The 25,163-nt window shown below is 43.3% G+C and overlaps 1 protein-coding gene across 1 annotated transcript; it reads left to right on the plus strand.

Annotated features, from left to right (window-relative positions):
- The first annotated feature begins 276 nt into the window (after positions 1-276).
- On the plus strand, positions 277-18,771 carry TRIM14 (tripartite motif containing 14). Its single transcript, XM_067463970.1, has 6 exons — positions 277-709; positions 3,954-4,049; positions 7,392-7,625; positions 8,884-9,046; positions 13,531-13,623; positions 17,875-18,771. Exons 1-6 carry the CDS (start codon positions 302-304, stop codon positions 18,408-18,410), a joined length of 1,530 nt encoding a protein of 509 aa, XP_067320071.1. The 5' UTR covers positions 277-301; the 3' UTR covers positions 18,411-18,771.
- The last annotated feature ends 6,392 nt before the right edge of the window (positions 18,772-25,163 follow it).

A 25,163-nucleotide genomic window follows, 5' to 3' on the forward strand; every position in this document is an offset into this window, starting at 1 on the left:
TGCCATCTGTCAGGGGTGCTTTGAATGCAATATTCCTGCTTCTTGGCAGGGGGTTGGACTGGATGGCCCATGAGGTCTCTTCCAAATCTAGGATTCGATGATTTTATTACCTTGGAGGAGTCTACGGACAACACTGGCTCTTCGGCTTAGAAATGGAGAGGAGCATCACCTCCCAGAGTCAGACCTTTACTTCCTTGCCTGCCTTTCCTCTCTCCTCCCCAGGGCCCTCCCTCCCTGTCCTGTCCCGCCCTTCTTTCCTCCCCTGCCTCCTTCTTCTCTTTCCCTCTCCCACGGAGATCTCATGGCGCAAAGTGGGGAGTCCCAGGACGAGCCTCTTTCTTCTTCCTCCGAGGGCGCCACTTGCGACCTTTGCGCGCCGGAGGAGCCCCGACCCGCGGCATGGCGCTGCTTCACCTGCCTGCGCTCTTTCTGCGAAACCCACGCGCGGCTTTCCCACGGAGGAGTGGATGGGGAGCCCGGCCCGGCTTTCCGCGGCCACCGCTTGCGTCTAGTCGGAGCTTCAGAGGAAGAAGAGGAAGATTGGGGAGCTCTGCTGGACCTGGAGCGTTTGTGCGCGGATCACGCGGGGAGGCCCGTGGAGCTGTTCTGCGTGGAGTGCGGGCGCTGCGTGTGCGCCCTCTGCCCGGCTATAGGAGCCCACCAGGGGCACGCCGTCCAGCTCCTGGCCCAGGCCGCCCAGAGCAAGAGGGTAAGGCTTGCCAATGAGGAGAGGAAGGGCTGGAAGAGGACACATGGGGGGCATCACAACCACCAAAGACAACCACCAAAGACAAGGCATTTGGGAGGCACTTAGGGCCCTTCCTCTCACACAGCCCTATACCCCAGAATGTCAAAGCAGAAAATCCCACATTCTCAGAGTCTGGATTTAGATAATCCATTTCAAATCCAGTGGGATTTTCTGCCTTGATATCCTGGGTTGTGTGGAAGGGCCCAGAGAATCATACAGCCATACAACTCAGAATATCAAGGTAGAAAACCCTACAATATCTGCTTTGTTATCTGAGGGTCCTTCTAAACAGTCCCTATTATCCCTATATCTGATCCCAGGTGTCCTGCTTTAGACTGGATTATATGAGTCCACACTGCCAGACAGAGGTAATTTTCAATGATAGCAAACAGTATTTTGGCACCTTCCCCCCCCCCCACCCAATCATTGATACATATTTTTTGTTTGTCGTGGGAGTTCTGTGTGCCTAATTTGGTTCAATTCCATCATTGGTGGAGTTCAGAATGCTCTTTGATTGTAGGTGAACTATACATCCCAGTAACTACACTTGCCACACTTGCTCCCTTGCCTGGCCCGCTTTGGGTCTGGAGGCGTGCCTGAAGACCCCGACGTGTGCACCAAAAGTCACCTCTTCTCCTGACTTTCTCCTCAGCCATTGGGACCAAGAGAGAGAGAGAGAGACAGACAGACAGACAGAGGTGGAGATGCCCACCTTTCCTGAAGGTAGGCACAAAAACAAAGGAGGGAGCGGAGGTGGGAGATACCTCCAGCCGGAGGGGCTCTCTCTCTCTCTCTCTCTCTCTCTCTTGGTCCCAATGGCTGAAGAGAAAGTCAGGAGAAGAGGTGACTTTTGGTGCGCACGCTGGAGTCTTCAGACACGCCTCTGGACCTGAAGCGGGCCAGGCGCGGCGGCTCCGCCCCTTGGCCCACTCGCGGATTGGGGAGAGGAGAGGAGGCGGGTGGAGCGCCGGGGGATTGGGAAAGGGAGCTGGTCATGGGGAAGGGATCGGACGCGGAGAACGATTGAGCGCCGGCTCTGCTCGCGCACCCAGTGGCCGGGTGGAGCAGGAACAAGAGGGGCTAGGCGAGGCTCAAGGGCCCGGCCCCTTTGGGAAGAGGATCGCCCAGCAGCGAGGCAAGAAAGCCGAGGTTCCCCCCGGAATGCTAGGGCTGTTGTGAGCTGAGGGGGCGCTCCTCAAGTGGCAGTCGAGGGGCATTTACAGAGGCGCCTCAGCGCCCCTGGCAAAAAAAGTGTTCTGCAACCGCTTACTTCGCATAATGGATGAGCCGCCCCTGTGTGTGGAAGGGCCCAGAGAATCATACAGCCACATCACTCAGAATATCAAGGTAGAAAACCCCATAACTTCTTTGTTATCTGAGGGCCCTTCTAGACAGTCCCTATTATCCCAGTATCTGATCCCAGGTTTCCTACTTTAGACTGGATTATATGAGTCCACACTGCCAGATATATAGGAGAGACTTGAGAAACTGCAAGTCGCTTCTGGTGTGAGAGAACTGGCCATCTGCAAGGATGTTGCCCAAGGGACACCCAAATGATTTGATGTTTTATCATCCTTGTGGGAGGCTTCTCTCATGTCCCCGCATGAGGAGCTGGAGCTGATAGAGGGAGCTCATCCGCCTCTCCCTGGATTTGAACCTGCGACCTGTCGGTCTTCAGTCCTGCCGGCACAAGGGTTTAACCCACTGCACCACCAGGGGCTCCCCGATACACTGTCAGATAATCTGGGATAAACAGAAAACCTGGGCTCCACTGGCTGCCAGTCCAGTTCTGAGCACAATTCAAAATACTGCTCTTGACGTTTGAAGCCCTATATCAGTGGTTCTCAACCTGTGGGTCCCCAGATGTTTTGGCCTTCAACTCCCAGAAATCCTAACAGCTGGTAAATTGGTTAGGATTTCTGTGAGTTGTAAGCCAAAAAACCAGGGGACCCACTGGTTGAGAACCATTGCCCTATATGGTTCCAGCCCAGCTTACCTGTCCAAACGTATCTCCCACTACGTCCCATCTCAGAGCTTAGGATCTTCCGGGGAGGCCCTGCTCTTGATCCCGCCTCTGGCGCAAACATGCTTGGCGGGGATGAGGAACAGGGACTTCTCAGCGGTGGCCCCTCACCTGCAAAACTCGCTCCCCAGCGAATTCAGGTCAACTGCATCCCTCCTTTCCTTCAGGAAAAAGTTGAAAATATGGCTGTGGGATCAGGCTTTCGGGTAGTTTGCTGACTATGACAATAACTATGTGATAATGCTATGAAATGGACTATGGACACATTTCTGATTGTGTTGTTGATCACAGAATCTAGCTCTAGATAAGGCTAACCAGCCAGTGTTTAATTTTTAAATGGACTTAATTTTAATCTAATTTAATGTTATTTATGTCATTACTGCATTTTTATGTTGTATGTGGGGTATCAAATCGTTGCCGGCTGTAAGCCGCTCTGAGACTCCCTGCGGGGTTGAGAAGGGCCGGGTACAAATGTTTGAAATAAATAATAAATAAATAAATCCTGGCCATATATTCCAGTTCCAAGCAGAAAATGTGGGGTTTTATTCTGCAGTGTGGAAGGGGCCATCGAGTTGGACGAGTCTGCATGGGACGTCTAGTGCAGCATTTCTCAACCTGGGGGTTGGGGCCCCTGGGTGGGGGGTTGCGAGGGGGTGTCAGAGAGGTTTCTGGTGTGAGAGAATTGGCCATCTGCAAGGACATTGTCCAGGGGACACCCAGAAGCCCTGGCCCTTGAGCGCTCCAGCTGGAGGTCAGCTGTGACCAGCAGTGCTGTAGAATTTGAAGAGGCACGAATGGAGGGTGAGAGAAACATGCCAAGAGGAAGGGACTTCAAGCCAACTCCGACCGGGACCGCCTTCCACTTGGAAACCAATGCCCTCACTGTGGGAGAAGATGCAGATCAAGAATTGGGCTTCACAGTCACCTATGGACCCACTGCCAGGACACCGATCCTGGAAGACAATCCTACTCAGACAACGAGGGATCACCTAAGTAAGTAAGCAGTGTTTTCTGATGGTCTTTGACCACCACTCTGACACCCCCTTTCAACATCCCCCCCCCCCAGGCGAGGTCCCAACCCCCAGGTTGCAAAACACTGAACTAAGAAGTTGGAGAGATGTATCTTCAGAAAAGCTATCTAAGCAAAGTTGTCACAATTATGTTTTCTTCCGCGCCACACAGGAAATAATGGCATCGTGCTTGAAACAGTTAGCCCTGAAGCAGCAGCAGGAAAGGGACAACTCAAAACATATAGAAGAGGCGACAAACGCACTAAAGGTAACATGAATGCGCACTAAACATGCCCAGCTCCTTAAGCCGCTCCTCATAGGGCTTGTTCTCCAGACCCTTGATCATTGACCAACCCTTGATCCTACTCCTTCCCTCTTTCCCTCTCTCTCCCTCTCTTCCTCTGTCTCACACACATGCACACACACCACTATCCCAGTCTAAAAGTATCCACTGCCAATAGTCCAATTGAAACGAATTTTCTTGGTTGCAAAGCAAACCGCTTCGGGCAGTGACTCCCCACCAAGCTGAGCCACTCCTTTTCATAGAGACCAAAGGACAGGGCAGTTTCAGGTAAACACCTGAGTTACTTAGTGCATATGGTATTGACATTGGCAGGCTGCCCTCACTGTCACTGTAGCCACAGGGTTATTATTGGCACATGAAAAGGAGATTCTTCAACCTGTTATGCTCCAGTCCAGAAATAGTCAAAACTGAATCACGTTTTAATGGCACTTCCAAGCCATTAAAAGGCTAATCAAGGTGGTCAGTTGAAACATTCACACCTAGCTCCAGCAGACAAAAGTCTTTTGTCCCACCCTGGTCTTTCCACAGATATATAAACCCCTTTTCCTACTTCCAACAGACCTCACTACCTCTGAGGATGCTTGCCATAGATGCAGGCGAAACGTCAGGAGAAAATGCCTCTAGAACATGGCCATATAGCCCGGAAAACCCACAACAACCCAGTGATTCTGACCATGAAAGCCTTCGACAATACATTGAATCAGGTTTGACTACAACCTTCTCCGGAGCTCACCAATGGCTTAAGAGGGCTACCATGGTTTTGGAGCACACATGCCCTGAGTCCAGGCTTTGACCTTGAGTACTGTTCAAGTTTTCGTGAAGACGCACTCATAATAATAACAGCCAGTAAAAGCAGTGGCTTTAAATTGATAGAAATGTATGTCAAGTTCAATTTCTTTTTACTCAATTAATTAATTCTAGAATCAAATTAACGATAAAATTATTTCTCAAGTTAATTGCTGTAGTTTAATAACTATAGTGATTTAATTAACTATAATAATTTTTGCCAACTCCACTTTCATTAACTGCAACATTAAATTGCCCCTTTATATTTTCTAACATAATGGGTATTAACCAATTAGTTCCTACTCCTGGAACATGGGTGCTCATATTAGTCCCCACCCCAAAAGTTGTGCATCCAGAAGCACGTTATAATAACACAGATTGTTACACTAACCTTACCAAGGTTCGTAATCTTGGAATTTGTGAAACTGCTATGTTAACTCCAACATAGTTAAGCAGCCCTCTGCAATTCTTCTGCTCTCAACATGCAAAAGTTTGTCATACTCCTGATGGTGTCATACTCCTGGGAGTGTGGTGGAGTCTCCTTCTTTGGATGCGGTTAAACCTAGGCTGGATGGCCATCTGTCAGGAGTGCTTTGATTGTGTATTCCTGCATGGCAGAAGACGGTTGGAATGTAAGACTCTTGGGGTCTCTTTCAATGTTTCTATTATTCTTTTTCTATACATAGAGGCGCACACTGGCTCTTTCTCTAACTTACACACTCACTCCCCTGTGGTCAATTTTAGCCTTCTTAACTTGTAAGCAGATGGATTTATGCATTGAGTGTGTGTTAGAGAAAGAGTCAGTGTGGCGTATTTATTAATCTCTTGTACTTTGTCCAAGTATTTGGCCATATAGTAAAGGTAAAGGTTATCCCCTGACATTGAGTCTAGTCATGTCCGACTCTGAGGTTTGGTGCTGATCTCCATTTCTAAGTCGAAGAGTCGGCGTTGCCCGTAGACACCTCCAAGGTCATGTGGCCGGCATGACTGCATGGAGTACCGCTACCTTCCCGCTGGAGCAGTACCCATTGGCCCAGCTCGCTCTGTTTAATTTCTTTCTTCATTTTCCATTTTGTCTTATTACCATTATCTTATTGTAATACTTTGTTATTGTTAAGCATTTTATTTGATGTTATTGTCTGTTGTATGCATTTTATTTGCCTTATTGTAATTATTTGGGCTTGGCCTCATGTTAGCTGCCCTGAGTCCCTTTGGGGAGATGGTGGTGGGGTATAAATAAAATTATTATTATTATTATTATTATTATTATTATTATTATTATTATTTGAAACACAACAAGATGAGTCCACAGCAACAAGATCACTCTGCTGGCTGCTGTATTGGATCACACTTTGGACACTTCTCAAATGTCTTGGACTGTGTCATGTATTGGCAAATAATGCATGCAGATCTGAGTAGGGTGGTCTTCTGCAGCTGGCAGATGGTAATTTTGTCAGCGCCGATTGTGTGTAAGTGCAGGCCAAGGTCTTTAGGCACTGCACCCAGTGTACCAATCATCACTGGGACCACCTTTACTGGCTTGTGCCAGAGTCTTTGCAGTTTGATCTTTAAATCCTCATATCATGTCAGCTTTTCCAGTTGTTTCTCTTCAATCCTGCTGTTGCCTGGGATTGCAACATCAACAATCCATACTTTGTTTTTTAACATGATCGTGAGGTCAGGAGTATTGTGCACCAAAACTCTGTCTGAATTCAGAAGTCCCAGAGGAGTTTGACGTGTTCATTTTCTGTAACTTTTTCTGGCTTGTGATCCCACCAGTTCTTTGTCGCAGGCAGATGGTATTTGTGGCACGCATTCCAATGAATCATCTGAGCAATGGTGTTATGCCTCTGCTTGTAGTCTGTCTGCGCAATCTTCTTGCAGCAGCTAGGATGTGATCTGTTTTTTCATCTGCTTCCTTGCAAAATCTACATTTGGGATCTGTTGCTGACTTTTTAATTCTGGCTTTGATGGCATTTGTTCTAATGGCTTGTTCTTGGGCTGCCAGAATCAGGCCCTCCTTTGTTTCCTTTTTCAGAGTTCCATTTGTGAGCCACAGCCATGTTTTTTCTTTGTCAATTTGGCTCTCAATTTTTGCCAGGAGAGCCTTCTTTTGCCAGTTTTCCCTTCTGTTCTGGATTGTGTTTTTATTGTTGTTATTACCATCATCATCATCATCATCATCATCCTTGATCTAATCACATTTGCATGCTTTCGAACTGCTAGGTTGGCAGAAGCTGGGTCTATCAGTGGGAGCTCACCCTGCTCTCCGGATTCAAACCACTGACCTTTCGGTTAGCAAGTTTAGCAGCTCAGTTGTTTAATCTGCTCCACCACCAAGGGCTCCATTTGGTCATATATTTTGGCTAAATCAGGCCTCTTTATGAGAATCCCTTCTGGAGAATTTGTTTCTAAAGCGGTAAAAAGTCCAGTAGAGATGTTGACAATCTGAAAGACCGCAGTGATGTTTGTGTTGCTCCACAGTCTTCATGTGATGCTGAGGCTTCTTTCTACCTACAGGCTCAGGCATTGGCAAGTAGAACCTGGCTGATGGGGAAGTTCACTGAGCTCCGCCTCCTATTTGATGAGGAGGAAGCCTTGACGAAAAGATACATCGATGAGAAGGTCCAGCAGACTCTAAGGGCATATGCAGAACAATCGGAGGCATGCAAAGGACACGTGGAGACCATAAACAGTTTTGTGGACAAGATCAGGCAAATCCAACTTCAACCTGACCCTCTCTTTTTGCTGAAGGTAGGTCTGCATTTTTCTTCTGTCTTTTAGTTTGTGGAAGCAAAGCAAGTGCCTTATTGTATGTGTCCTCACCTCCAAAGTCCATTAGGTAGTTTGGAAGAGTTATTCGGGAGTTACATCTCCTTCCAGACAGGCCCTATATTCCAGGATCTGATCCCAGGTTTTCTGCTTTAAACTGGATTATATGGGTCCACACTGCCAGATAATCTGGGATAACAGAAAACTCTGTGATAGTCCCCTCAGATCTGCCCTGAGTCCCCTTGGGAAGATAGGGCAGAATATAAATAAAGTTTACTAGCTGTATCCACCATGCATTGCTGTGGCCAACCTTCCCTCCCTCTTTCTCTCCTTCCTTTCCTTCCTTCCTTCCTTCCTTCCTTCCTTCCTTCCTTCCTTCCTTCCTTCCTTCCTTCCTTCCTTCCTTCTTTCCTTCTTTCCTTCCTTCCTTTCCTTCCTTTCTTTCTTTCTTTCTTTCTTTCTTTCTTTCTTTCTTTCTTTTTTTCTCTCCTTCCTTCTCTTCCTCTTCCCTTCTCCCCCCCCCCACTTTTCTTTCCCTTCCTCTTTCTCCCCATTCTTCCTTCTCTACCTATTCTTGGACTGCAACTCCCAGCAGTCCTCCTGATCTATCTATCTATCTATCTATCTATCTATCTATCTATCTATCTATCTATTTATCTATCATCCATCCATCCATCCATCCATCCATCCATCTATCTATCTATCTATCTATCTATCTCTATCTAATCTATCTATCTGGAGAACTGCTGGGAGCTGCAGTCCAGGAATAGGAAATTGGAAATATACAGGGATTGGGATGCTCTCAACGAAATTCAGGACTTAAAAGAAAACTGGTTTTAAATGTTCCTCCGGTGGTACATCACACTGAGAAAATTAAACAGGCATAATACATTCAAACCAGGAACAGATTTTTTTCCAAATTTTGTTACATAGTGAATTATCTAACTTTGTTTGATCTGAGAGTTCAAGAGCTTCAACCAATAATCTGAGTCTTCCTCTCCTGGATGATCAACCAAATGATGAAGAACTTGGGTTCCTCCACTTCAACTCAGGCCTTTGAATGTAACCAAAGGACTGTGGGATGAACCCAGGACTGTAATACTTTATTTGTAGCCCTCCCTATCTCCCCAAAGGGATTTGGGGTGGCTATGTATCTTTCATGCTGTAGCTGGTGTGGATGTTCAGGAACACGAGGCAGGCAATGTTAAGAACATGTAAACATTCACGCTTCCTCTGCCAGGAATACAGCATGATAGAAAAGGATATGTTGAAGCAGAGGATCCCTGCAGAACAATTGGCTCCAGTGCCTGTATCGTTTGAACACATTACAAACCACTTCAAGCGCTTTCTGGAGGCCATTCAATCCATCTTCCAGAAACCACTCAAAACTCGGCTCAAAGAAGGTAAGCATGAAAACACCAAGCTGGTCACCAGTGATGTGAGGTCGAAAAAATTCCCAATTCTTTCATTTCTTGGGGAAAATTTACCATATCTTCCCATGCTTCTCTCCAGCTATCTCTCTCCCTGCATGGGCTACTATACTGTCGCCAGCCCTTTAGTGATATAAAATGTTCCAATTGTCATGCTGAATCTGATTTTGCTCCAATTTGAAAGGGAACTGATAAGGAATGTAGTAAGTCGGTGGTTGAAACTGAAGATACTACATTTATAGAATCATAGAGTTGGAAGAGACCTCGTGGGCCATCCAGTCCAACCCCTTGTCAAAAAGCAGGAAAATTGCATTCAAAGCACCCTGGCAGATGGCCATCCAGCCTCTGTTTAAAAGCTTCCAAAGAAGGAGCCCCCACCACACTCTGGGGCAGAGAGTTCCACTGCTGAACGGCTCTCACAGTCAGGAAGTTCTTCCTAATGTTCAGAGGGAATCTCCTTTCTTGTAGTTTGAAGTGCCCCCAGTGATGCAATGGCTTAAACCCTTGTTCCAGCAGGACTGAAGACCGACAGGTCAGCAATTCGAATCTGGGGAGAGCGCAGATGAGCTCCCTCTGTCAGCTCCAGCTCCCCATGCGGGGACATGAGAGAAGCCTCCCACAAGGATGATAAAACATCAAAGCATCCAGGCATCCCCTGGGCAATGTCCTTGCAGACAACCAATTCTCTCACACCAGAAACAACTTGTAGTGCCTCAAGTTGCTCCTGACACGAAAAGAAAAAATCCCTATCTAAAATGCTTGGGATCAGGAGTGTCTCATATTTCATTTTTTATTATTTTGGATTCTGGAACGTTTGCATTTACAGAACGAGGTGTGTTTGAGATGGACGAAGTCTAAACGTGAAGTTTGTTTGTGTCTTATATACATCAGAACACAATTTTATAGTTTAAATAAATTTGTGCACAAGGTAAAATTTTTGTACATTGAACCACCAGAAAGCAAAGGTGTCACTATCTTAGCCACCCATGTGGTTAATTTTGAATTTTGGAATATTGGATAAGGGATGTTTAGTCTGTCATTCAGCAAAGGAAATTTGAACTTATGATGTATATGATAGAACTATTTTTGGGTATGTATCCTTTAGAAAGGGGGCTCCATGTTTGCTGAATTTATTTTTTTGTCACATATAAGTGGAACATATTCTGTCACTTTTACTTTATTACAAATATCCCAATATTCCAATGAAATAATTAAATACAAAATACCGTACATACTCAAGTATAAGCGGACCTGAATATAAGCCAAGACACCTAATTTTACCACAAAAAACTGGAAAAATGTATTGACTTGAGTATAAACCAAGGGGGGGGGGGGAAATGCAGCAGCTACTAGTAAATTTCAAAATAAAAAATGATATCAATAAAATTACATTAATTGAGGCATCAGTAGGTTTAATGTTTTTGCATATTTACATAAAGATGTAATTTTTAGATAAGAATGTCCAACTCTGATTACACCATTATACTAATTATCTTCAATGTAAATGTGCTTATGTATCCTTCCAATAATAATAGAGTAAAATAATAAGTGTAATAAATCATAATCATAATAATAGAGTAAATATGTAATAATAACAGTAATAATAGAGTAAAATAATACATGCAATAATAATAATAATAATAATAATAATAATAATAATTTATTACAAAGGTGGTCCCAGTGGTGATCGGCACACTGGGTGCAGTGCCTAAAGACCTTGGCTTACACTTAAACACAATCGGCGCTGACAAAATTACCATCTGCCAGCTGCAGAAGGCCACCTTACTGGGATCTGCATGCCTTATTCGCCGATACATCACACAGTCCTAGACACTTGGGAAGTGTCTGACGTGTGATCCAATACAACAGCCAGCAGATTGTCTGCCGTGGACTCATCTTGTTGTTATTATTATTAATAAATGTAATAATAATAACAACAGAGTAAAAAAAAATAACCTTGACTCAAATATAAGCCAAGGGGGGCTTTTTCAGCCTAAAAAGGGGCTGGAAAACTCGGCTTATACTTGAGTATATATAGTATATTCCAATATAATATTTTTGCCAACATTATTTAGTGCACTGGACATTTTCCAGGTTGTTTGTTTGCTTATTTGTTTGTTTGGAAGACCTAGATCAGTGCTGGACATCTGTGATTCCATTTGGTTTTTCCTAGTCCACATCTGAGAACGTAGAGGATTGAGCGTTGGATTAAAACTCTGGAAACCAGAGTTTAGGGTTTAAATCACTTCTCAGCCATGGAAGCCCATTGAGTGACCTTGAGCAAGTCACATTCCTCCATCTCAGAGGAAGAAGGCAACCCCTCTCTGAACAAATTTTGCAAAGAAAACCCTATGACAGATTCACATCTGAGTCACTTGTAAACCAGAAAGGATTTGAAGACACCCAACAAATCCATCTCTCCCATCTCTTGAACATGTGCAGCACTTGTGGTCTTCAAAAAGTGAGAGGAAATGCTGGTTGTTTTATGGGGAGCCACTTACTTTGAAGTTTTTCTCAAAATCATCTAGCTTAAAGAGTTGCAGCAACAATAGGCCAAATCCATTGGTGTTCTATGCCATTGACATGAACGGGGATGCCTGGAGAAAAAATAAAGCTGTAGCTGTGAAAGTAGTCAGTGTTTGGGAAAATGAGCATGTTTTTTTCCTACCTTTTCACACCACTGCCTTCTGTTGTCAAACAGTTTTCCAAAGTTCATCCCTTCTTTTAGAGCTCCCTCCGTACTGTTGCCAGCATTGGCTTTGATGAATCAAGGGGTTTGAAACTTCTTTCTGTAATCGGAAGTTGCTCAGCATCGGAAAGTGTTCATGCCCTTGGTGCAAACCCTTAAAAAAAATCTGGACAGTCAGGGCGTTGGTCTCTGTGCATAGTGATATGAAAAGGATCTACATTGTGACATGTGTTTCTGCTACACAATATCCCAGAGTACTTGTAAGATATCAGTACAAACACAAAACAATCTATGCGTAATGTCAAAGTGTATTATCAAAAGAGCATATAGTATTCCATTTACCAAAATCCCCAGCACATAGCTCAATTCAGTAGTACACAGAAATCAAAAGGAGCAAACGCTCTCAAACGTAACAGTTCTGGGTCTGGATAGGGATTCCACTGTATATAGGCTTCAGGGATACATTCAATGAGAAAAGTCATATAAACAAAGTAAGCATTGAGTCATGAGGCTATATGTAAACTGAAGTCAATACTGGGGATGAAATGCCACTCTCAAAACAATCTTCATGGAAAAGATCCAACTCAAGTCCAGTGAAAAATGGAGCACTGCTTCTCAAAATAAGTCTTCAACGAAAAGTCCCAATGGCATTCAACAGGGGTGCCTGGGTATTTTTGTACCCTGTTTCGGGGAAAGCAATCCCCTTCCTCAGGAGTTGATAAATTCAGCAACTCTAGACTCTTATCTATAACAAAACATAACATCACATAGAGTAACAAGTATTTTCCAGCACAATTACAGTAGTAAAGATAATGGATTTTGCTACTGTTTTGAATCGTAAGATAAATATGCAGGATGGATTTTCTTACACTGGACTGAATTTGGCACAAATACCCAATATTCCCAAATTTGAATGCTGGTGGGGTTGAGGTGGGGGTTGATTTTGTCTGTTGGGAGTTGCACTTGCTGGGATTTATAGTTAACCTACAATCAAAGAGCATTCTGACCTCCACCAATGATGGAATTGAACCAAAGTTGGCACACGGAACTCCTCTGACCAACAGAACATACTGAAAGGGTTTGGTGGGCATTGGCCTTGAATTTTGGAGTTATAGTTCACCTACATCCAGAGAGCACTGTGGATTCAAAGAATGATGGATCTGGACCAAACTTGGCACGAATCCTCAATATACCCAAATGTGAACACTGTTGGAGTTTGGGGAAAATAGACCTTGACATTTGGGAGTTGTAGTTGCTGGGATTTATAGTTCACCTACAATCAAAGAGCATTTTGAACCCCACCAATAGAATTAGGCTGAATTTCCCAAACAGCACCCCCATGACCAACATAAAATACGGTGTTTTCCAATGATCTTTGGAGACCCCTCTGACACCTTGTGACACCCTCAGGGGTCCTGACCCCCAGGTTGAGAAACACTGTTCTAGGTCATGATGGAAATTCAATACAATATGAGAGGTGACTCATAAGGTTTTAAATTCTATGTGCTATTGTTTATATGTGAGTTATATTAATTGTACTGTTTTATTTGCTTGCTGTTTTGTTTTTAATGATGTGTTGTTTGGGCTTGGCCTCATGTAAGCCATCCCGAGTCCCCCTGGGGAGATGGTGGCGGGGTATAAATAAAGTATTATTATTATTATTATTATTATTATTATTATTATTATTAAAGAATTCTGACTTTTAGCAATAAGGAATTGTGTCTGAGTAGTCTGTCTTTTTGTGTTTGTTTTATTTTTGTTTGCCAAGATGTTTTTAGTAGTCTCGACAGCACCTTGAAGAAGGAGCCGGGTACTTTGCTGAAATTAAACTCCTGCATAGATCGGTCCCTTTTCTTAAAACGTATGTACTCTTTATGCAACATTGCATTATGTGTTTTGGGTGCTTTCAGCCACTGTTTGTTTGTTTGTTTGTTTTTTATTTACCATATTTATATACTGCCCCTCTCAACCCGGAGGCGACTCAAGGCGGTTTACAGTCAGCAGTCAATGCTGCATGTTTAGCTGAATACCTTTTAAAATACATACTTATTTATTGTTTATTTATTTACAACATCTATATCCCACCCTACTCATCCCAAAGGGGACTCAGGCCAACTTACATAATTGGCATTAGTTCATGCCCAAACAAGAACAATTAAAAGCAATTGAACAACAATGTAAAACAACATATGTAAACATTAGACAACTATTGTGCATAGATGCAAAGCCAGATAATCACACAATCTTACTAATAATCCAGGTTCAATTCCAACGACATTGCACAGATAATTTTGCTGGGCCAAATGCTTGCTCCCAAAGTCAAGTTTTCACTTGTTTGCAAAAGGAGGGAAGGGGCCAATCGAATCCCACTAGGGAGGGAGTTCCACATCTGAGGGGCCACCACTGAGGAGGCCCTGTCTCTCATCCACACCAGTCGCACCTGCGAAGGTGGGACTGAGAGTAGGGCCTTCCCAGAAGATCTTAACCTCTGTGATGGTTCATAGAGGGAGAAGCGTTTGGACAGGTTCGGACAAGTACTTACACTATGCAGAAGCAGTGTAGAATCTTGGCCACTGAATGCCTTGCTGCCATTGAGTAATAACCTATTTTAATACTGGCATCCGCAGCTATTTGAGGGTCTGCTTTTCAAGAACCCACTATTTTGAAATTATTATTATTGATAATTTTTGGGGGAGGTATGAAATGAAGTGGGTACTGGGGGGGGGAAGGAAGGGATAAAAGAGTAAGGGAGGTGGTTAAAAACAGTGGAGGGGGGAGGGGGAGAGAGGGGGGAGGGAAAGGAAAAAGGGAAAAGAGAAAGAGAAAAGAAACATAATCGAAAAATATATAAAATTGGGTTGTAATTAAAAAAGGGGGAGGAAAAATGAGAAAAAAGTCTTTATAAGGACTTCCTTTCTTCTGAGTGATAATGAGGGGTGAAAAAAATTAAGAAAATATATAGAAAATATTAATTTAGAACATTGTCCATTATGTTTATCTTGGTCTCTGTAGTAATCCTGTCCATTTTCTCTGAGTTACTAAAAGAACCCACTATTTCAACTGTTTTCAATTCAACCCTTATACCTGATACGTGGTTCGCTATTTCACTATGTTTGCATGATGCCTTTTATTATTTTAATATCGCTGAAGTCCGCCTTCTCTGTCCTCGCCAAAGTTGCGGACCCTCTTTGGTGCGGTCCTAGGGGTCTCTCTTACTGGAGGGACCCTCCTAAAGTCCGTATTGACTTCACTTTCGACCTCGATTCTTCTTATGTACCATCTCTGGAAAGTAGCGACCACACAATGGTGGCATGGTGGATGAGGCCCCGTGTCTTCTCCCTGAAAAGGCAGGATGGATAAGACAGGATGGAAAGAGATGCAACCCAGAAATCACACTATGAAGCATCTACCTTTCTATTCCTTTCCCACAAGTGAAAATCCCACTCCTGTATTCAAACCGAATATGACAAATTCAGTGCCTTTCTGATACCAGCACTCCCTTTTTCTCTCTTGGTCCTCCAGCACAGCCCTATAATTAATCAACACCTAGCATTAGCGGACCATCGAGTCATGTTGGAGGACTTATATATTGGTTAATCTGTCCTCCTGATGAATCTCTAGCTCCTCCACAATAACATTGGCGACACAGCTGTGCCAGAGGACCTAAGAGAATCCCAGAGAGGAGATGTTAATCAAATCTGCAAGAGTTAAAGCTGATTGTGGTTTCTAGAGCAAAGCAAAATACTCGCCAAATTATAAATTACTCCCCTAAAAAAATCCCCTAAAATGGCCCAGAGGGGGAATCCAAAGCCTATGGAGGAGATCCCAAACCTCCTACTATGGGAGGGAGAGCCTTTGGAAGCAAACAGCCATTGAAAACCATTAGTCCTCTAGACATTTGGGGCAGGAGGAGCTTTACCTCTTCCTCGTCGTGCTGCTGTCTCCTGCAGCCTCTCTCTGCCGCTTCCACAAACCTGCCAAGATGAAAGAAGAAAGAAAGAGAAAATCCCTAGTTATACTGCAGCAAATCACAGAAGGGCTTATTTTCGGGAGTGCCCTGGGAAGGGCAAGATCCAGTTATCAAGAAGTCAGGCCCCCAACAATATGAATGATATGAAATATATGAATTGTAAGATATAGCTCCATCGGAAAAGATAGCCAGCCACATGGTAATTTCCATTGTTGTCAAGCCACCGTACGTGCCACCCTCCCAAATTAATTTAGACATTTGGAAGACTTCAAGCAAAATATTGTTGTAGCACAGGCATAGGCAAACACCTCCAGGTGTTTTGGACTTCAACTCCCACAATGCCTGGCCTCAGGCCCTTTCCTTTCCCCCCTCAGCTGCTGTTCTGTGATGTTTCCCATCCTCCCCTTCTTTTGTCCCCTTTTGATTTAGATTTAGAGCCCCCCATTCCTGTAGTGCCATTTCCCCCCATTCTTCTTTTTTATTGTTTTTCCAATGTTTTCCTTCCATCTTTTCATATATATTTTTCTCTCCCTCCAACTCTGTATTCCATTCCAATAATTTCCTATATATCCTTGTTATAATCTTTCGTTCCAATTTGAGTATTGTGTCCCAGAAGGTGTCTTGTTCTTGAAAACCTATTTCTTGGTCTTTCTTGAAGCATTCTTTTATTTGTCTATGTTGGTACCATGATATTTTTTCATTTATCATATTCATTTCCTGTTGTGTTTTTACTACCATCATGCCTTCTTTTCTTTTTTAGTAATTATTTATATTTTGGCCAATTATTCCAGCCCACTTCCCTCCTTTGTGTAGCCTCTAGTGCAGTGTTTCTCAACCTTCCTAATGCCGTGACCCCTTAATACATTTCCTCATGTTGTGGTGACCCCCAACCATAACATTATTTTGCTACTTCATAACTGTAATTTTGCTCCTGTTATTAATTGTAATGTATTATCTGATAAGCAAGATGTGTTTCCATTCACTGGACCAAATTTGCCACAAGTACCCGATATGCCCAAATTTGAATAGTGGTGGGGTTGGGGGGGGGGGGGGAGATTGATTGATTGATTGATTGATTTTGTCATTTAGGAGTTGTAGTTGCTGGAATTTATAGTTCACCTACAATCAAAGAGCATTCTGAACTCCAGCAACGATGGAATTGAACCAAACTTGGCAAACAAAACTACCATGGCCAACAGAAAACACTGGAAGTGTTTGGTGGGCATTGACCTTGAGTTTGGAGTTGTAATTCATCTACATCCAGAGAGCACTGTGGACTCAAACAATGATGGATCTGGACCAAACTTGAAATGAATACTCAATATGCCCAAATGTGAACACTGGTGGAGTTTGGGAAAAATAGACTTTGACATTTGGGAGTTGTAGTTGCTGGGATTTATAGTTCACCTACACTCAAAGAGCATTCTGAACCCTACCAACAATCGAATTGGACCAAACTTCCCACACAGAACCCTCATGACCAACAGAAAATACTGTGTTTTCTGATGGTCTTTGGCAACCCCTCTGACACTCCCTGGCGACCCCCCGCAGGGGTCCCCAGGGGTCTAGAGCTGATCTAGACCCCCAGGTTGAGAACCACTGCTCTAATGGGGTTTAAGCTGTATTTCTGGCATTGGAGAGGGATTGCCTGGTGACTGCTGGAAGAGCACTTTGGTTTTATCGATGTTTAATGACAAGCTGAGCTTCTCGTATGCTTCTGCAAAGGTGTTTAGAGTGGCTTGTAGGTCTTCTTCTGAATGCGCACAGATGACGTTGTCATCAGCATACTGGAGTTCTATAATAGATGTTGTAACCTTGGTTTTGGCTTTCAGTCTGCTGAGGTTAAATAGCTTTTCATCTGTCAGATAGATGATTTCCACTCCAGTGGGAAGCTTCCCATCAACAAGATGAAGTATCATAGAGATGAAGATGGAAAATAAGGTTGCTGAACATTACTAAGGAATACAGATTGTTCTCTTGTATGAGCCCAATACATGAGGTGATGGAACGGGAACAAATGTCCTCTGCTTCTTTCCTTGTTAACTTCCATACTTCCAGTGGTTTTTGAGTTATGTTAACCCCACAAATGAACATTACATTTTTATTTATATAGATGTATCATCTCTGGATGTTTCCCTGCAGATGCAAGAACCCCGACTCTGGAGATAAATAGTTTGCACCCCAGGCTGACCTTGTCCGAGGACCGTCTGTCTGTGAGCTACTGCTGGAGAAGAAAACTTTATCCCTCAAGCCCACAGAGGTTTGACAAACTCTGGCAAGTCTTGAGCAGAGATTCCTTCTTTGCTGGGAGCCATTACTGGGAGGTGGATTTATTTCAAGCCGAACAAGGATGGTGGATTGGGGCCGCCTATTCTTCCATCAAGAGGAAAGGGGACTCTGAACTTTGCCGTCTGGGCTGCAACCGTGCTTCCTGGTGCATCAAAAGGTTTGAATTTGAATATTGGGCATTCCACGATGGAGAGAGAATCCCAATTCGGATACAGAACGATCCCAACCGAGTAGGAGTTTTTCTGGATTATGAAGCTGGGGTCTTGTCTTTCTACAATGTAACAGACGGGATGGCCCACCTACACACATTTCATTCCAAATTTACGGAGCCAATTTACCCTGCGCTGAGGGTGTGGGATGGTGCATTAACAATATATAAGATAACCTAAAAGCTGATAGCACTCATAATAAATTGGTACTGAAATCTTGGATAGTTAAAAAGAAGGAGCTCTTCTTTATAACTGCTGCAATAGGCACTTCTGATTTTTTTGAGGGAGGTGGGAGGAAGAGAGTAATACATCGCAGAGCATGGAGACATTTCCCAAAGGGTAGTTCATTATATAAGAAGGCAGCTGTATATATTGGAATGTTTCCTGTGACTTACATATGCACAAATTTATTATTGTGTACAGAAATTTAATATTTCTAGCAATTTAAATGTTTAAATTCATTTTAAGAGCTAATTTCCTACTCCACATAGATACCTTGTTTCCCAGAAAATAAGTCCTAGCATGATTGGGTTGTTGTAGGTTTTTCCGGGCTATATGGCCATGTTCTAGAGGCATTTTCTCCTAGGAGAAAATGCCTCTAGAACATGGCCATATAGCCCAGAAAAACCTACAACAACCCAGTGATTCCGGTCATGAAAGCCTAGCATGATTTTTCAGGATTTTGGAGGATGCTTAAAATATAAGTACTATGTCAAAAAATAAGCCCTGGTTGCAGTTCATAAAAAGTCAATTTGGAAAAAAACAAGACACCCCTGATAATAAGCCCTAACACATATTTTGGAGCAAAATTTAATATAAGACCCTGTCTTATTTTTGGGGAAATAGGGTATATTCAGAAACTGTGGTGGATGCTCAGTAATATTGCAAGGAGTGACCTCTTTGGCCAATACAGTGGCTCTTCTCTTTCTCACAAAATCAAATGCAAGGTAAGAAATTCTCCTTTTTAAAAACATGCTGGTATTTATTGAGTTCTAGCTGTAGACAACCATTTCTCCATAAAGTTAGCTTCCAATGAGTATGTGTATCCTTGTATGTATTAAAAGAAAACAGTGAGTGTTAGTTTATTGACCTATGTCTGTTCAAAGGCACAAAAGAAAATAATGAAGCGTGCTACCTCAGTCAACTCCAAAGCCTGGAGTGGCTCTTATCTTTTATTCCAAATTACACTATATACAGGAGCAGAGTAACGTCCAATCACTTTGCCATACACTGCTAGAAGCACACATTCCTGGCTTATCAGTTCTCAGCATCTGTCTCCCTCAGAGGAACTTTCCAAAGTTACTCTCTAGCAATACATTACAGCTCTATGCATTTAACTATTTCATTACATTGCTACATCAACTACAAACAATATTTCACTAGAAGAAGAAGAACAAGAAGAAGAACAAGAACTTTATTTTTCTACCCCACCTCCATCTCCCTAAGAGGATTCGGGGTGGCTTACAAAAACAACAGCAAATTACAAATTAAAATAGCACAAGCATCATAACAGTAATAAACGAGTATCAAGCAACAACAAACCAATTTTGGAGGTGGGAAGGAGGCAAACATACGAATTGATTAAAGGGTAAATAGTTGAATAAGGGGGATAGGAACATATAATGACACAGGAGATATCATGGAAACAGAGCAATTAAACAGGATCAGGATCAACTCAGTTTAACTTACATATATGAATAATGATGAAATATAGGAATTAGGTTTAATGATGAAATCAGATCACGGTACAATCGTTTGTCATAGGGGTCATCTGTCAAAAGCACAACGAAACATCCATGTCTTTAATTCCTTACGGCTAGGGAGGGTGCCTGACTAATCTCCCTAGGGAGGGAATTCCAGAGTAGGGGGCCACCACTGAGAATGCCCTCTCCCTCGTCCCCACCAATCGCGCCTGAGACAGGGTGGGAGTGAGAGACCATGCCCGGAAGATCTTAAGGATCATGTGGGTTCGTAGGGGAGGAGGCGGTCACACAGATAAGCAGGTCCTGAACCGTTTAGAGCTTTGTAGGTAATAACCTGCACCTTGAATTGGGACCGGAAACTTATTGGCAGCCAGTGGAGCTGTTTAAACAGGAGGATTTACTGCTCCCTGTAATTTGCTCCAGTTAACGATCTGGCCGCCAATCTTTGCACCAGCTGTAGTTTCCGAACCGTCTTCAAGGGCAGCCCTATGTAGATTGCATTTTAGTACTCCAATCTTCAGGTAACTAACACATGGACCACCATGGTCAAGTCAGACTTCTCGAGGTACAGTCGCAGCTGGCGCACAAGTTTTAACTGTGCAAAAGCCCTCCCGGCCACCGCCAACACCTGAGCACTACATTTAAACATCATGTGGGACTTCCAAGAGCATGCACAAATGGGGATGTCTTTCATAGATCAGCTTTTATGACCTTCCAGGAGTGCTTTCCTAGTTCCTAGTGTGAACCACGTAGGGTTGCCTTTGAAAACTGTCTGGAAGCTCCAAATGGTCCAATGAGCGGCAGCCAGCTTCCTAACAGGAGCAGCACTCAGGGAACACCCAACTCCGCTGTTGCGCCAGCTCCACTGGCTGCCAGTCTGCTACCGGGCACAATTCAAAGTGCTGGCTTTAGCCTATAAAGCCCTAAATGGTTCCGGTCTGGCTTACCTATCAATTGTATCTCTCCTTATGAACCATCTAGGACTTTAAGATTGTCTGGGGAGGCCCTGCTCTCGATCCTGCCTTCCTCGCAGATGCGTTTGGACGAGAGACAGGTCCTTCTTAGTGGTGGCCCCTTGGCTATGGAATGTCCTCCCCAGGGATATAAGATCGGCTCCCTCCCTTCTAATATTCCACAAAATGGTTAAAACCTGTCTCTTCGAGCAAGCCTTTTCTACTGGAGCATAATTAGACGTAAACGAATATATGGAATGACTGACAATGCAACTGGACAACGATTTTAGTAAGAAGATGCCGAGGATCTTGTTTTTACAGATATATTTGCTTTTTATATTACATTTTAAATCTTGAATTGTTTTTATAATTGTTTTAACTGTATTTTTATATTTGTTATGGCATCGAATCGCTGCTGACTATGAACCGCCTTGAGTCATCTCTGGCTGAGAAAGGCAGTATACAAATGCGGCAAATAAATAAATAAACTTTCATAAAGATCACAATAATTGTGTAAGATGCATAATGTGACTTTTGTGTAAGTTTTCTCTGTATACAGTGGCAGCAACTGGCATGCAAAACTTCAGTCGTTTTTAGTGCAAAATGGAAAGTAGGTACTCACTGTGAATGATCATTCTAGGAAGGTTGAAGGGAGCAATCCATGATTACTGGGATTGTTCTATCGCAGCTGGGCCTGTATTTGGTTGGCTTTAAATATAGGATGTGTAACATTTGCCCAGCGGGAAGCCAGGGGCCTAAGAAGAAGTTCTCAGAGGTTTCCACTACAAAAGAGTCTTGATATGGCTTGAAAAATACAACAAAGTCTTTTATTAATGAATCAAACAGGTACTTCAAAGCTTTCTTGATAAAGAATTAGTTCTCTCAATCTTGCCCACAGGGGACAGGCACTATCTTCAATAACTTTCTCTGTAAAGGAAAATTCCCCTTTTTAAACTTCTCCCAAGGCTGACTAAAATCCAAACCTCACTAGTGTGGGTTCCGCTGCCAGGCAGAACTGCTTCTCGAGTGCTGAGAGGACCTACCAGCAAGGCAATGGAGGTTCTCCAGCTGGAGTTCTTTAAACCTTAAGGCTGTCTTCCTGGAAACTCTCAAGGCTGTGGGAAGGCTTCCCTGGAGTTCTTAGGAGACTCTTAAAGCTGTTCTCCCCTGGAGATTCTGTTAGAGTTTCTGTGACCCTGGAATTCTTAAAGGTTGAAGCCTTTGTACAGGGGAAGCAACACACATCCTATACATTGGTTAACCTGGCTGAAACTAAACTCAAAATGGCTCACTTCCCTACCAAAGCCCAAAAAGGGGGCGGGACTAGGGAACCTAAGGATAATTGACAAGCAATTGACCCAATTACCGCAAAGTAAGGAGAGCCATCTAACTGCAAAGTCATATAACTTCAAAATACATGCAGCATCAAACAGATAGCAAGATAAGCTGGAACTCCTGGTGCGGCTGTACCAAAACAGGGATATACTCAAGCCATGCTCCTTATGTCATGTCAAACTGGAGAAGAAAATTGCACTTTCAAAGGTCCCATCAGCCCTGGGCTGTACATCAGTTTTGGATGAGAAGTGAAAGTTAAGGGCTGTGGCTGTACAGCTACTCTGCGCATGTCTTCTAAAGGCACACCACTTAGAAAGGCAGAAGATATGGCCACAGCCTTAGTTGGAGGGCCATGAACACCAACTGGAGGGTCCTTCTTGGCCAGTTCATAAGTCAGGCAAATGATGGGAGACCAATCATTCATTTTGAGAAGCGACACACCAACCCCAAAACTGTAGAAGAAGGCAAAGCAGAGTGCAGGATTTCTTGTTAACTTGCTTGTTGAAATATGTTGTTGGTAACGACATGAACTAACAGGAGCATTTCAATTACTTGGACTGCTTTTGCCACAGCCAGTATCTCTCTTAAGACATTGATGTGGGGAACGTAGCCAACTGCTCTGTATTGAAATACATTCTTTGTGGGCTTTCCAGCCTTCCAAGGAAGTATACATTATAAGCTCTATTACAGGTTACAGAGGAAGAAAGTGCATGCAGACCTTGACTTTTTCGAGATTGCTCCACCCTTCGAGGGACCAATGGACACTCCTTGGTGTGGTGAGGCAAAGATGCAGAAAGTCCATTTGTCATACGTTTTGAACCTTAAAATGTTCTTTAATCTGTTTTCAGTAGGACAGAGTATCTCAAGCATGTTTAGAGAAAGAAGTAGGCACAGAGGTTTTGAAATAGCTATATATTGATTACACAGAACATACTCTAAAATTCACTCATAATCCATACATTCACTCATTCATACTCACCATCCTTCACTCAGTTGATAAGGCTTCTTGGAAGGAGGCAGGTGTTCAAATGCATTCCTCGCAGATCTGGCACACAGCCAGATTATTTGGTTGTTTAGATAACTTCTGGAGCCTTATCAATTCCGGAACAGATAGGTTGTTTCACTTCTTTAACTTGAAGAGTTATTGTCCTTGACTATGTAAACATGTGTTGTTTGCAGCCAGAGTTCTCCTCAGTTCAGCAGTTTTCTCATTAGCACTTTTCCTGTCACAGTTAATGAATTCTACACCTGGGTTTTGTAGGTTTTTCGGGTTATATGGCCATGTTCTAGAGGCATTCTCTCCTGACGTTTCGCCTGCATCTGTGGCAAGCATCCTGAGAAGTAGTGAGGTGAAAACCTTCGACAATACAAATTCTGCACCTCCTTTTCTTCTCCATAATGTCATTTTCAGGATCCCTTTTTTTTAAAAAAAAAACTTTTTGTATGGTGTCTGCAGCCTTGCTAGACCTTTATAGGCCCAGCCAGACCTCAAACATACAATTCATTCAATCCATTCATCGCACCTCAAAGGTCAAAATGTGAGAGAACACATCCTGAAACTCTGCTAATAAAGAATGTTGTTGTAGTTATAATTAATTAATACATTTCACTCCACAAATATTTAGGCTTCCAGTTTCCAACAGACCTCACAACCTCTGAGGATGCTTGCATAGATGCAGGCAAAATGTCAGGAGAGAATGCTTCTAGAACATGGCCATACAGCCCAAAAATCCTACAACAACCCATAGACCTCCATTAAATATCCTTTGACCAGTGCCTCTAGTGTTGCTATAAGAAGGTCCTCCATTGTGCATGTGGCAGGGCTCAGGTTGCATTGTAATAAGTGGTCTGTGGTTTGCTCTTCTCCACACTCGCATGTCATAGACTCCACTTTGTAACTCCATTTCTTAAGGTTCGCTCTGGTGGTGCCAGAGCGCAGTCTGTTCAGTACCTTCCAAATCGCCCAGTGTGTCCAGGAGGGGGTCTCTCATTTGGTATCAGCCATTATTTGAGGTTCTGAGTTTTAGCCTGCCACTTTTGGACTCTTGCTTGCTGAGGTGTTCCAGCGAATGTCTCTGTAGATCTTAGAAAGCTGTTTCTTGTTTTAAGTCATTGGCGTGCTGGCTGATACCCAAACAGGAGATGGACTGGAGATGTCACTGCCTTGGTCCTTTCACTATTGGTTGCTACTTCCCGGCAGATGTCAGGTGGTGCAATACCGGCTAAACAGTATAATTTCTCCAGTGGTGTAGGGTGTATAATTTCTCCCCTGTGATAATGTGGCATGTCTCATTAAGAGCCACATCTACTGTTTTAGTGTGGTGAGATGTGTTCCACACTAGGCATGCATACTCAGCAGCAGAGTAGCATAGCGCAAAGGCAGATGTCTTCACTGTGTCTGGTTGTGATCCCCTGATTGTGCCAGTCAGCTTTCGTATAATATTGTTTCTGGCGCCCACTTTTTACTTGATATACTCAAGATGGTGACTTGAATACACTTAACTTCCAGGGATTCTCTTTTTCCCTTGGAACAGAGTGAGTCAGTAAGACTTTTGTCTTTATTTTGTATTTACTTTTATTCTTTCTATCCTTCTTAGTCAGTAATGATTAAGATCTTACCACTGCCACTTTTGAATTTGAGCACTAATAAGGACCTTCTTCTGTGTTGCTCTCACTAGACACCATAAACATCTTTCTCAATATTGGTTTTGCAGCCTGTTCAGTGGTTCTGCCACCCCAATCTCTAATCTTTCAATGTCCAAGTGAACAGCAATAGCACTTTTACTTATGTTTTCACTCGGACGCCTGGATACTTGCTAGTATAATATTTGAGCAGTTTGAACAGCAATAGAGCTATTATTTATGTTTTCATGCTGTGAAATCTGTGCGCTTGCAGGTATTTAAGCAATTTGAATGCCAGTGACATTTTTATTTATGCTTTT

The sequence above is a fragment of the Anolis sagrei genome, chromosome 2 (genome assembly GCF_037176765.1).
Source record: "Anolis sagrei isolate rAnoSag1 chromosome 2, rAnoSag1.mat, whole genome shotgun sequence".
Classification (NCBI taxonomy): Eukaryota; Metazoa; Chordata; class Lepidosauria; order Squamata; family Dactyloidae; genus Anolis; species Anolis sagrei.